Here is a 15,135-nt window from a genome sequence, read left to right on the forward strand (position 1 = left end):
TATAATCACAGGGCAAGTTTCAGATAAAAGAAATATCTTAAAATACAAAAACAACAAATATGAAAGCACTTTCCCAAAACAAACATTAAGACTGATGTGTCTTTTTAGTATCTCTCTCAGCATCCTATTTCATAAAAAATAAACAAAAATCAAGTTTCGTGTTGAATTTTGGCAGCTCCAGAACCTCCTAGAAGCTGCCAATGGCAGTGTTTATACCTTCTCTTTCAAAACTCTATGGCCCTCAGCACTGTGGTTTGACAGCTGAGCAAGTGAAAAAGTGAAGTTCAAAACTTATACTGAGTCCATGTAATACAAAGACTGCCACAACTCTATTGCAGCTATGTCTAGGACAATGCAGTGAGGCCTGCTGTTACATAATGTCAGTCTTTAAGTGTCCTGTATAGTAATACAAAGCCCTATTTGTCTTGGGAAATTGTGGCTCAAACCTCTGAAGTCTGTGCTTCTTTATATTCAGAGGGATGCACTCCTCCATGACACTATTCAGTGAATATTGACTTAAATGGCACCTGTACTCAGTTGTATCCAACTCTTTGTGACCCCATGGACTGTAGCCCGCCCAGCTCCTCTGTCTATAGGATTCTCCATGCAAGAACACTGGAGGGGGTTGCCGTTTCCTTCCCCAGGAGATCTTTCTGACCCAGGGATCGACCTGTGTCTCTTGCACTGGCAGGCGGATTCTTTACCGCTGGGCCACCTGAGAAGCCTTACCGATGTGTAGATTACATTGTGAAATGTTAGAACCAGAAAGCAGTGTTGGAACTTGAAAAAAGGAATCTAGACACTGAGAGGATGTACTCAGGTTAGAGAAATTCAAAGTTACAAACAGATCAGTAAAGAAATTAATGGAGATCTATGATGGATTCCCAAAGACAGTTACATGTATTCAGATTATTTAGATACTTTGAGGTAACATTTGGAGGGCCTCAAGATGCTTTCATAAAATACGTACCTATAAAGCCACCACCAGAAGAAACAACCTGGGCCAAACATTCTATTTCTCTCATCAGTTGTATCAAATGAATCCTACCAAATCCAAGTCATTCTAAATTTTCTCAGAAATTCATTTCCATGCTATAAATACAGATTGAGTGCCTCCTAACTGGGCTTCCCGGTGGCTCAGTGGTAAAGAATCTGCCTGCAATGCAGCAGCCTCAAGAGATTTGGGTTTGATCCTGGCTGAGGAAGATCCCCTGGAGGAGAAAATGGCTGCCCACTCCAGTACTCTTGCCTGGAGAATCCCATGGGCAGAGGAGCCTGGTGGGCTTCCCTGGTGGCTCAGACAGTAAAGAATTTGCCTGCCAATGCGGGAGACCCAGGTTCAAACCCTGGGCTGGGAAGATCCCCTGGAGAAGGGAATGGCTACCCACTCCAGTATTCTTGCCTGGAGAATTTCATGGACAGTGGAGCCTGCTGGGCTACAGTTCATGGGGCCACAAAGAGTTGGACATGACTGAGCAACTAACACTATCAGTTTTATCACACCAGAGCAAAGTCACAGAGAATACTCAGGCAAAGAAGACACCACCCTGGACCTCAGTGCTCAGAGGGGTAGACTAATACGGAAAAAAATAATGGGAAAATCATTTCATCAATGTAACAGTGGGATGATGTAAAAAGTAGGTTTTGTTTCTCCAAAGAAGCTATACAGATGGCAAACACACAAGGAAAAAATGTTCAATATTTCTCATTATTAGAGAAATGCAAATCAGAACCACAGTGATATATCACCTCAGACCGGTCAGAATGGCCATCATCAAAAAATCTATAAACAATAAATGCTGGAGAGGATGTGGAGAAAAGGGAACCCTCTTGCACTGTTGGTAGGAATATAAATGGATACAACCACTATGGAGAAAAGTACGGAGATTTCTTTAAAAACTAGGAATAAAACTACCACGTGACTGAGCAATCCCGCTACTGGGCATATACCCTGAGAAAATCACAACTGAAAAAGACAATGTACCCACAATGTTCACTGCAGCACTATTTCCAATAGCCAGGACATGGAAGCAACCTAGATATCCATCAACGGATAAATGGATAAAGAAGTTGTGGTACATATATACAATGGAATATTACTCGGACATAAAAAGGAATGCATTTGAGGCAGTTCTAGTGAGGTGGATGAACTTAAAGTATGCTATACAGAATGAAATAAATCAGAAAGAGAAAAACAAATTATATTAACACATATATAACAGAATCTAGAAAAATGGTACTGATGAACCTATTTGTAGGGCAGGAACAGAGATGTAGACACAAAAAACAGACTTTTGTACACAGTGGCAGAAGGAGTGAAAGTGAAGTCACTCAGTTGTGTCCGACTCTTTGCGACCCCATTGGCTGTAGCCTATCATGCTCCTCTGTCTGTGGGATTCTCTAGGTAAGAATACTGGAGTGGGTTGCCATTTTCTTCTCCAGGAGATCTTCCCAACACAGGGATTGAACCTGGGTTTCCCGCATTGCAGGCAGACGCTTTACCATCTGAGCCACCAGGGAAGCGGCAGAAGCGGGGGGTGGGGGGGGCAAACTGAGAGAGTAGCATTGAAACATATACATGGCCACTGCCGCTGCTGCTAAGTCGCATCAGTCGTGTCTGACCCTGTACAACCCCATAGACGGCAGCCCACCAGGCTCCCCTGTCCCTGGGATTCTCTAGGCAAGAACACTGGAGTAGGCTGCCATTTCCTTCTCCAATGCAGGAAAGTGAAAAGTGAAAGTGAAGTCGCTCAGTCGTGTCCGACTCTTAGCGACCCCATTGCCTGCAGCCTACCAGGCTCCTCCATCCATGGGATTTTCCAGGCAAGAGTACTGGAGTGGGGTGCCATTGCCTTCTCCGAACATATACATTACCAGATATGAAACAGATAGCGAGTGGGAAACTGCTGTATAAAACAGGGAAGTGATTATCCTCCAGTTAAAAATGTTCAAAAAAAGTAGATTTGGGGAAGGCTTATTGACTGGAGTGACATGTTGGCTGGATCTGATGGACATAACAAAATCTCTCTTATAAGCAAGGAGCAAATGGGCCCAGTGGAGGAAACAGTGCAAAGAAAGACAGATACAAGAGAGCAAGAGATGTGAGAACAAACATTCCAAGGCATAAAGTGTGAGTACAAGTTAGGCACATGGAGAACGGTCAAGGGTGAGACTGGAGACACAGGCAAGGACCGAGTCACAGTGCCCTTGGAGTTCACCCTTTCTAACACACTGAGCACCTGAAAGAGGCTAGTCCAAAATGGGATGTGTAAAAAAATATGAACTGTCTCAATAATTTAAAAAGTTGATTACAGGTCGAAGTGATAATTTAGATATACTCGGTTAAATAAAATATTATGAAGATTAAACTTATCAGTTTCTTTTTAGTTCTTAAGTGGGTCTACTAGAAAAAAAAAATTGTAGGACTCCCTGGTGGCTCAGAGGTTAAAGCATCTGCCTGGAATGCAGGAGACCTGGGTTCGATCCCTGGGTTGGGAAGATCCCCTGGAGAAGGAAATGGCAACCCACTCCAGTACTCTTGCCTGGAAAATCCCATGGAGGGAGGAGCCTGGTAGGCTACAGTCCATGGGGTCGCAAAGAGTCGGACACGACTGAGCTAGAAAATTGTAAATTATTTATGTGGCATTTTATCCCTCATGTAATAGTCCTTGTGGTTGATTCCTCAATAACCCTTTCATCTCAAAGCATTTAAACTAGTAGGGATCTCTTTTCTCCTGCCAGTGACTAGTTTAGATGTGGGCATGTCACTGACACAATCCAGGCCTGAACTGGGAAGGAAAGATGGCAGGAGGAGTTCCAGCTACAGATATCTTTGCCCCAGAAAGGAGACAGATGAAGACCAGAACTCATTTTTTTTTTTCCCTAAGATGTGGCTATATAACCAGTGACACAGAGAACCACTGTGGCCATCTTTCCATGACCCAGGGGATAAAGCAGAGGATGGCAGAGTTTATAAATGAAGTAAAACCCAAACCCCTTGTTGATATCATTGAGCAGCTTTATCAGCCAACCTTGGAGTTCACCCTTCCTCTGAACTTCCTGTTATGTGAGATAACAAGATTTTTTATTATTTAAGCCAAAATGAGTCAGTTTTTCTGTTAGTTGTGGCCAAAAGCATCTTTGCTAATACACTCCATTAGACTAAAGGGCAAGGAAGTATATGTATTTTCATTTAGGACTCTGGCACTATGAAATTCTGTACATAGCCTATAATCTACAGTGTGATAGTATTGATCGGTGGGATAGCATATACTTAGATAGTATGTGTCAAGTACTTTTCTTAAATTTTACATTACTATACAACTATAAGGCATTATGACACAATTACTCAAGTGAGTGTGTGAGTGTGAAAGTTGCTCAGTCGTGTCCGACTCTTTGGGACCCCCACGCATTATACAGTCCATGAAACTCTCCAGGCCAGAATAATGGAGTGGGTAGCCTTTCCCTTCTCCAGGGCATCGTCCCAACCATGGATTCTTTACCAACTGGGCTATCAGGGAAGCCCCAATTACTCAAAGAGACCTGTAATTAGTCAGAAAAAGAACTATGAACAGGATTTAATCAAAAGTAGAAGAAAATACTCCTAAGATTTGTAAATTCTCAGTTTAATGGTTGCCCTTTCGTTGAGAAGTCTGCCTTGAATTCTAGTCAAAGCACACATATCGAGAACAACTACACTTGATTTTACTAACCTGGACATAAACCCTTAAAGGCAATATGGCAAGTGAAACTAGTAAGCAAACGGTACAGTCTCTACCTCATCAAGTTATCCGAAGAATTAAAGAATGTAAGTTGGGTCTAGCACAGTATCTAGTACACGGTAAACACATTATATATAAATCTGGTTATTGTTCAAACTAGTGGTAACCCATGGGGAGCAGGAAGGGAGGAGAGGCAAGCTGGGGGTAAGCGATGAGGAGGTACTAACTATTATACATAAAATAAATAAGCTAAAAGGATATATAGTATAAAACAGAATATAGCTAAATGTTTCATAAAAACAATAAATGGAGTATAACCTTTAAAAATCGTGAATCACTATGTTGTACACTTGAAACCACACCTCAGTTTTTTAAAAAAAGAAAATAAATTTGGCTTGTGTTCCTTTTCTTTTGTAAAATCATTGATTTCTAAGATTCTAAGTAATGTGTTAAACATGCATTGTCATTTGCTCTGCAAGGTAATCTCAGTGATAATGACCAGAGGTCAGTTTACAGCAAATACAAGCAGACAGGTTACACTTCATTGGGTAGTTAGTGCTTCATTAGGTGGTTGATTTATTAACTCATTCTTTTAGTTATAAAAAGCAGGTGAGTTTCAGAGCTAATCTGAAAAAATTAAGGTAGGCAGTGGTAACACTGTTAACCAAAAATTAAGCTACAGTATTTTGACTCATCTTGCTTACCCAGTATTTGTGAAATTGGTGAGATTAATAATGAGTCTGAATGAAAATGAATAAAAAGAAAATATACAGACAAGTAAGGAAGTTTATGATTTTGAGGCTGCAACAGAAGGTGACTGACGTAATTCAAAGAGACAGAGAGGGAGAGGCACTCAGTAACATCTTGGAATGATATACAAAGATGCAGAAGGGTATCAGGCCAGGAGAGAAGACAGATAGCATCTTCTGAGTTATACCAAGACAGGATATTCCAAAAATCTTTCTGCAGTATTATTTTTGCTTTTACTAATATATAGTCTACAATAGAAATTTAATTTCCAAATAGGATATTCTGAAAAATACTGACCAAAATCCTCACTAGCTCAATCTTAACAAATAAGTGTTTTTTTTTAAATTCGACTTATAAATAAGGATGATGGTCCTTGAAATCACCATATGATCTATAAATTTTAAATTCTGCAAGATGACTGGCCCAGAGAGGACTGTAATAAGCTACCTAGCTTATTATAATGGAGAAGGCAATGGCAAACCACTTCAGTACTCTTGCCTGGAAACTCCCATGTGTGGAAGAGCCTGGTAAGCTGCAGTCCATGGGGTCACTAAGAGTTGGACACAACTGAGCGACTTCACTTTCACTTTTCACTCTCCTGCATTGGAGAAGGAAATGTCAGCCCACTCCAGTGTTCTTGCCTGGAGAATCCCAGGGACAGGGGAGCCTGGTGGGCTGCCATCTCTGGGGTCATACAGAGTCGGACACGACTGAAGCAGCAGCAGCAGCAGCAGCAGCAGCTTATTATAAGGACTGTTAAAGCAGTTTATCTTTGGATGCTCCAGTATCTAGTGCAGGATTCCAACACAGTTGTTAATAAATGTTTCTAAAACAAAACTCAACACCTATAAATTTAAACTATATTTATATTCTGGACAATTAAACATTCTGAACTAATGTGAATGTATAATATCACATTTCTTACAGTGAATAAGGCAAACACATGTAGAACATTCTCACTCAAACAGGTGGGGACCATCAGGCAGATTCCGCCCTGAATGAGAATTCAGAGTCCCCAAGTGGGAAACACTGGCCTACAGACCCTTTCCCTAAAGTCAGATAGGGGCAGGCTAAGACCAGTTTTCAGACTAATAATTATTCTAGGAGGCCTTAATCAACCACTGGTATTCAGAGGAGCTCTAACCCAAGCTATTAAACACAGCACGTTCCCAAGGTGGACCCAACACTCAAAGAACAGAGGAAAGGGGATGACATCCTTCCACGTTTCCCTGGGATCAATACCACATGAGTAACTGATAAAATAATGAGTCTGAGGTTTTTTAAAGTTAGGTTTATTGAGGTGTAATCTGCATATAGTAAAATTTACCCCTTTGAGTGCACAGTCCTGTGGATTTGACAAATGTACACAGTCGTGTTTCTATCACTACAATCAAGATACAGCACATCTCAATCACCCCCCAAAACTCCATTAAGATATATGGCCAACCCCTCGCCATCCTCTGCAACAATCAATGTATTTTCTATCTCTATAGTTTTGCCTTTTCCAGAACATCACATATATCACATCTATAGAACGTAGCCTTTTGAGTCTAGTTTCTTTCATCTATTATGATGCAACTGGCCACAAGGCCAGTGAGACTGGGACAGAGTGAAAAGGAGAGTGGCAGGATTTGAAACTGGAGAGGCAGTGGGGCCACATCACGCAGGAACTTGGGAGGCCATAACCAAAGTTTTGGGTTTACAACAGGTGCGATGAGAAGCCAATGGAAGTTTTCGAGCAGCTGAGCAATATGATCTGAATATCTTAAAAATAATTTTGGTCAGCCAGTTGAGAGACTTATGTAGTGGTCTGGGTTAAAAATGCTAATGACTTAAACTAGAATGGTAACGCTGGAGGTGGTGAAAAGTGTTCGGATTGGAGATGTAATTTAGAGGAAGACAAGTTAGGACTGGATGTAGCACGTGAAGGGGAGAGAGGAGGCAAGGATGCTTCAAGGGGCGTGGCCTGAGCAACAAGGTAGGTGGTCACTTACCAGGATGGATAGAAGTGAAAGGAGATAGAAGATAACAAGAGGGAAGAGCAGGTTTGTGATGGGGGAAAGGGAGAATTAAGAGTTCGGTACAATTGGATATCACTAGCATATAGATACTGAATCTCTTCCCCGACTATTTTCCATATCTATATTGACCTTGATAGAGAATTTCACTTACTGTCCCCCATCCTGTTACTCTTGGTACAGAGAGGGGAATGCACTGGTATACCACACATTCAGTCTCCACTTTACTGGGTTTCTAGAGTTACATTTATTTTTATTAAGGAGACAAGCTGTAAACTCTACTCAGTATTTTGTAATAACCTATGTGGGAATAGAATCTAAGAGCAGATATATGTATAAATGATTCATTTTTCTGCACAGTGGAAACTAATACAACATTATAAATCAACTAGACTACCATAGAACTTAATTTTTAAAAATGAGGTATCACAGTGAGCGAAGTCTGTATTAAGATACTTGATGATGCCGGCAGTGTCAATCTAAAACAAATACTTGGAGCTCCAACACCCACAAAAGAAGGAGGAGGAGGCGAGCTGTAAAGGGTCAAGGCTGGAGACGTCTCCCATTTCTCACCCTCATCTTCTATATACATAAGAACAATCTGAGTTTCCTAGGAAGGACTGCTGCCAAATTTTACATACACTTTTTTTTTTTCCAAATACTTATTCTCTTGTTCAACTGCAGTGGTTCAGATGAATTAAGAATAGAAAACACTTATTAAATACTAGTAATTTTTCTTGCTTTAAAGTACTTTCCTGTTGTCTAGTATTTACCAAAAAAAAAAAAAAAATACAACACACAGAACAAAATAGGTGAAAAAGCATTCAGTGGCCCATCTTTTCACCTGATGAGTTGGAGCCTACGCTTTTGGTACGGTGAGGGGAGTAACTTTTGCTCAGACAGACCCTCGGTATGAGGAAATGGCAACACAATGTAGAAAAGCCAGAAGACGTGGAGCAGAGGTTTACTCGGTGTCTGCTCTCCTCTAGGAGCCCAATTACCTGAGCACAAGGCAGGGGCACTGATCACACCCCACCCCCAACTTTGCACCTCTGAGGCCACCAAAGCAGAGTGCTTGATACACAGGATGGTCATTCTAGTCACGGCTCCATTTATGCATCTGTCTATCTGCCCATCCATTTGACGTATCTCCTAGAAATCTCTTTTTTTTTCCATCTTAAAATTTCATGTAAATTTGTCACTTGTAATGTAGTTGTATTTCCTTTAGTATAAAAATCTCTTTATTTACTTACCACTGAGTAACTAACATTCCAGATAAATGTAGAATAAGACCACTGTGTATAGTTGCGCAGGCTGTGCATGACACATCATGATCAGGAGGGCATTTGCACTGTAGTTTCTGTGGATTCGTCTATTATGACAATTTTCTATTGCATGCTTTTCAAGTCAGAGGTGTCTCTCTCTTTTTTTTTTTTCTAATTTGTAAAAATGCCTTATGGGCTAACTGTAGCCCTGCCACTTGGTATATATATCCACATATATGGACTTGGTACAAGCCTGAACCAGCCTCATTATTTGACTCTTGAGGAAGCCAAATTCCAGAGGTGAAGAGACAAGGTCCCACAGCTAGTTCACAGCAATGTTGGGTTTGATTCTGGTCTCCATTCCCAGTCCAATACTCAAGCTACCTCTACTAACAGTAAGCTGCTCTTCTCAAGTGTGCGGGTTTCTGAGAATGCTTTTATTTATTTGCTTTGCCTAAGGAGAGACCTTTGCAGGATGGATATCTCATGCTGCTGTTGCCCTTTGTTTTTTTGGCATGAGTGAATATATAGAGTTGGATAAGCAGCAGATAGACTTCTTGCAAATTATTCAGAGGGGTGAAAGAAGTGGAGTGTGTGCTCCATAAGAGCAGGAACCATGTCTACCATTCATACCTTGCCTCTGTGGCACCCAACATATAGCTCAGCTACAGTTTTATACAGGAAAATACAAAACATTCCATTTTCTAGGTCAGACCCTGTGCCTCTGAGCCCTGCTGCAGTCTCTTCTGCAGCTGGAGCTAACATCAGTGCTGAGCCCTGAGAAGCAACTGGAGAGACCTCTAAGCTGCTTCCCAGACTGGCATGCTATTATCTGTTAATAACTGGCTGGGCTCATTCAACCAAGACCACAAAGACTACTTAGAGCACTGTAAAATGGCAGCACTAGAATGAATCTTGCAACTCAACTAACTCAACTCCCTCACTTAGCATCCCTGGAAACAGAGTCCCAAAGAGACGACAGTATTCACCCAGGTGGCTGTAGCAGCTTATGTATGCTGTGGTTAGTAACTAACACTCAGATTAGTTATAATTCGATTATTGCTCCTTCCAAAACACAACAATGCCTTGTCACCAAGCAAATGATGACTGGAAATCCATAATGTCAGGGACATCATGAACTAGAAAGGTATGCCCTTAGGAATGTTTTTCTTAGGTCTTGTTTGGGCTAGACAATAAACCATGTATTTGAGAAGATAACACTATTATGCTCTTTTATTCTTTTCATGCAAGGATACTACTTAGAAAAGAAGAGTAAGGCAAGACTATTAGAAATTCTGAAATTTACGGAGAAAAGGATATGAAAGTGTGTTATGAATGTTCTGCATGAAAATGGTTAATTTAAAAAGCACAGCTGGTTAGTCATACAGTAAGCTCTATATGTCTATTTATTTTGACTCCAAACTAGAAATTCTATGACCTAGATCATTAGTTTAGTCTAATCTCATGATTATTTTAATTGAAAATTTGTATTATAAACAGGATGCATTCTCAAGCTGCTGTCTAAACAATCAAAGGCATTTGTCTTTTCAGAAAATACACTTCTCAGATTTTTAGCTTTATTTCAGAACTAAAACTTTTAAAGGTAAAAACAACACTGGAACATCATTTTAATAATATCCCAAGCTATGAGAATAAACGGATGGTTGTTAAGTTTACTCAGTTATTTTATATTCTGTAACATGAAACTCTCTTCAACAGAACTAAGTCATATGTATCTTAGTGAGTTTATCATAGTGAGATTCCAGTGTTATCTATATTGTGTTGCTGACCCTTCTTTCCATATGTAATTATTAAAAATAAAAATAACATAGGGCCATTACTTCTTCCTTATAAGAGAATTCTATATTTAATAATGCATCACAAACCAGAAGTCTAAAATAATCTACATCTCCTAAGATAGATACCAGGTTACCAACACATACACACACACACACAGAATTTTGATTTCTCAAAAGTCTAGTAAGTGGCCCTAGTGGCTGATATATTAGGGTAAGCAAAGCTGTATGTGTGCACATAGCTTCCACTTTGATGGTCTGGGATGTTTTAGCTGGGCCATAGCACAGCAAAATGGTAGTGGCACATTATACCTGGTCATGGCTGGCTTCAATGGAGCTTCCAATAGCATGGAAGGTCATCTGCACAGGGGCTAATGTCAGACAGGTCACATGCTCTTTGCCACTCTGTCTATCACAGTAGTGCACCTATAACAGAACACACGCAAGCTGCTGAACGCCACCAGTAAGAGGGAGCCAGATGCAACTGGTCCTTTGCAAAGGTTCTAGCTTTCAAGAAGAAATTCACATAACTTATGCAGAACACAATTCAAGTATTTAAAACCTTATTGGGACTCGAAGATCTATGGAGACTTTATTAATTTTAATTAATATTTTATATTAATATTCTTTAAAAGAGTACTAGGAAATGCTTTGCAGAGTGCTCTACATTAGTACAGCCAGAAGAAAAATTCACAACTAAATGCTACACTCATCTGTTTTGTCCAACTTTTCATAATGCATAAAGGACTCTAGGGTCAGCATAAGTCAAGTTCATTTGAATCCAATAAAATTTTGTCAACCTGAATTTTCCTCATCTGCCACTTGATTGGTCTGACATTCTTCTATTTCTACATTATAGTCTCTATAAAACCAATGTTATACATACACACACACATATACATATATATATATGTATGTATGTATCTCAGTATACCATGTTCTGTCTGGAATTTTGACATTACAATCAAAATGAATTAAACTGAAATGACTTATAATGTACAGACCAAAATAACATTACTATAATATTATTTTTCTTTTAGTTGAATACAACCAACCATTATTAAAACCATGTGTAAGACACTCTATCAGAGGTAAGGTATGAGGGGTGGGAGCAGGGGAATATTAGTCCATCTGCCCAATGGAAAAATTTCCATCCTTCCATTTATCTACTTTTAAAAAAGTTCTATCAAGCAGTGTTTAATTCTAAGCTAATAAAGTAAAAATAGTTTTGGTTTTGTGATAAATAAACATACATATATATATATACACACACACAGGTATAATATGGATCTGACAGAAAATGATGATATAAATCCTCATCTAATGGTTTAATAACATTTTTAAACCAGTAAGGTTAAGATTCGCCATTAGTGTCCCTTAAGGCAGGGAAACTTCCTGGAATCTATAAAAAGTAGCTTAGGGTTCAAATCAAGTCAACATACAAAGCTTTGTTTCCAAAGCACTTTAAAGATTTTGTTATAAAAATATTTTTTCCAAATTAACTTTGGGGAAAAGGATTTGATGACAGTTTGAATTCACTGTACCTCCTGAGCAAATTAAAAGTTCACTCAGTGTATGAGTTCAAGAATGTGGGCCTGTTGTTTACTATGCAGCAGTGAAATATGAGAGGGTGGGGGGGCGAATGAAACTTACCACATAACAGGTTTAGGCAAAAGTCAATCAATGGCGACACTATAATAGCTACAGCTCACAACCATTTATGGTATAGTTAAAATATTATGTCTGATATAGTGCTATCATAAAACATGCTTTTTAAAATGAAATATAATCACCTTTTGACATCAATTGAAAGACTATATGAAAGACAAGACACTCTCCCAAATACCCAAATTGATAGTGAACATGCTCATAGGTCAGCCAACTTACTGCAGCTTTATTTTTTCTTCTAGAGAAATGAAAATTAGGAAGGACAAAAAGAACACAAGACAATTCCAGTCAAAAAATATATTTCAAACTTCATTTCCATCAGTGGCTTGGATACTAGAACTGAAAGATTTAACTTTCTTTCTAATTCACCATGAGCCTGCAATATCCTGTAAAATATTAAGACATCCTACAGACATTGAATATTGGCAGAACAATACATGTAGGACTAAATGAAAAAGAGTCTCAGCAGAAGCCAAAGGGATACTCAGGCCAAGCAAAGTGACATCTACCAAGAACAAGGTTAGGGGCATGGACCACTGGTAAAGTCCAAAGAAAACATAGCTGCCCTTCAGGGACGGACGGAACTGGGAAAATCATGTAGCATTTTACAATAACTATAGATGGAGTATCACTTTTAGAAATTGTGAATCACCATATTGCACACCTGCAACTTACATAATATTCACAGCAACTATACTTCAACAAAGGAAAAAAAAAGTAAACATCATCTACATGGAATCAGTAATGGATGAAACTAGATGTTAGCCTCCTAAGTGTTAGCCTCCTCATTCTGCAGGGCTACCATCAGAGGAGTGACTAGGCCTGAAACAGGTAGAATGTGGAGGAACATGTCTCAGAAGCAGATCAAGTCCCCAAGTCCAACAACCACAAATATTCAAAGGTGCTGGAGTATGACGAAGACAAGAAGAAATCACCGTATACCTTCCTCCCCTATGTGTCTTGAGCCAACACAGACGGCTGGCAGTGGGGGAGCGGGGGCGGGGGGTGGGGAACATGAGCTTGTAGTTTTACAGTGAACTGCACAAAATTTTTCGAAACTAAAGGTGACCAGAAAACCATGGGATTTTCCAAATATAAAAAGAAACACGAATGAGAGATATGACCGATCATGGGGAAAAGCGGTGGCTGGAGAAATAAAATCATTCCATGTTTATACCCTCACTGTACTGAGACTGCTCCCTCCAAACAGATAAAAATATGTAAAAAAAAATATATATATATAGGAAACTACTGCTTGAGGACACGATTTCAAATTAAATAAAAAGTTACAATATACAGACAAAAGGCCTTAAGAAAGAATCATATTTTATGTAATTAATCACTAATAAAACAGATTGGATATGGCTCTTCAGTTATTTATTCTCTTCCTGGACATAGAAACATTAGAGTTCATAAAACTGTGAATTTCTAAAGGAGAATAATGTATGAATGACATTTTAAAATTCATCTTTCTAACTCTAAAAATGCTTCCGATGATTCAAAGCATTAGCGAAACCAGGAATCTTAGAACTCTAAAATAATTAGGGTAATAATATCCCACTGCATTCTACAATGTACAAATCTTCAGGATTGATGGGTGAAATATTTCTGCTACAACAAAACAGTTGTTTCTACAAATGTGGCCCTAAAATTTCCAATGTACAATGATAATATTCCAGTGTCATAGATCTTGATTTTGATCAAAGAGAAATGAATAAAGATAATTTTAGAAAACTACAGAAGCCATCTCCTATGCTTAAGATTTACTGTTTATGAATCATATCATTTTGCTGTCTTTTGTATTCTGAAATGTACACAACTCATCTTGATTCTTACACTGTTGTAGCACTAGTTCTGGATTTATAACACCATTGACCACAGCAAATTGACATTTTGTTTCTTTCTCTTGGGCTTACAAAAAATATTCCACTAAAAATAATGGGTCAGAAATTCCAATATGTGCAAATTAAATAATGCAGCTTCCTTTGAAATCTGCAAATCTATAATAATTTTTATGTTAAAATAAGTTTCCTAGTTTGATTTGTAATCACATAAACCCAGATGAGATGCTATAATTGTGCATTCTGTTAACAATTTCTGCCAGTCTAGAGATTTCTTCTTCTTGAAAGAAGTGATTTGTATCTGAGACTGATAACTCATATAACTTAAGAAATAAGAATTCAAAGCTCAATTTGTGGTATGTTTAAATGGCAAATCTTGATTTGATTTGAATAATATCCTCATTCCTTAAAAAAAATGAAATAAGGGAAAATACTATAAGCTATAAAATAACTTACATAAAAAGCTAGATATGTGAATTTTTTCATGCCCTTCTGAAAACATGAGGGACCATTAAAATGAAAAATTTTAATTCTATACACCCTACCTCTAAAAAAAGTTGAATCAAATTGTTACTTGCAGAGATTGAGAAATTCCCTAATGTCGGACTACTATGTTACTAATCTCATCAGGGAAATGGTTAACCGCTTGTTTGTTACATATTTTTAATGGTCACCTGCTGTGGGACAAAAATGAAGAAAGTGTAGAAAAGGTCCATATTTAAAGAAAGCTGCTCAGTAGATCCTTAAGACAAAGGTCTGTACATTGACGTCTGATAATTAACATCATCACTGTGTCAAGAAAACATGCTTGATGAGCACACCTCCCATTCATGAGTTTACTCCACAGCAGCAGGCAGAGATCACATTGTAGCTATTACCTCCAAACAGGGGTGAAGGCAGCCAAGAGCCCAAGGGTGGCAATTTAGTACTAGATCTTAGAATACTCAAAACATGCTTGATTCTTGCAGTCTGCACACTAGCTGTACAAAAGATCTAAATCTTTATTAACATGAAAATCAGCATATTCTTGGCAAAGCATAAAACAATACTCCTTGATAAATATGTGGAGTTAATTG

At 38.8% G+C, this 15,135-nt stretch overlaps 1 protein-coding gene and 1 non-coding gene across 3 annotated transcripts in view; one reads left to right on the forward strand and one right to left on the reverse strand.

Annotated features, from left to right (window-relative positions):
• The window catches only part of STAU2 (staufen double-stranded RNA binding protein 2), a 285,467-nt gene that overhangs the window by 115,080 nt on the left and 155,252 nt on the right, over window positions 1–15,135 (reverse strand). The window contains exon 11 of one of the 2 annotated variants that reach the window (XM_068983312.1): window positions 10,863–10,976. The exons of the other annotated variant lie outside the window; for it this stretch is intronic. Coding sequence (XP_068839413.1) covers window positions 10,863–10,976 — 114 coding nt within the window. The remainder of the gene's footprint in view (window positions 1–10,862; window positions 10,977–15,135) is intronic. 2 annotated transcript variants of the gene reach the window in all.
• Window positions 3,427–3,498, forward strand: TRNAS-GGA (transfer RNA serine (anticodon GGA)). The gene has a single exon. It is a non-coding gene; the product is annotated as a tRNA-Ser (tRNA).

The sequence above is a fragment of the Capricornis sumatraensis genome, chromosome 11, assembly GCF_032405125.1.
Source record: "Capricornis sumatraensis isolate serow.1 chromosome 11, serow.2, whole genome shotgun sequence".
In the NCBI taxonomy this organism is placed as follows: domain Eukaryota; kingdom Metazoa; phylum Chordata; class Mammalia; order Artiodactyla; family Bovidae; genus Capricornis; species Capricornis sumatraensis.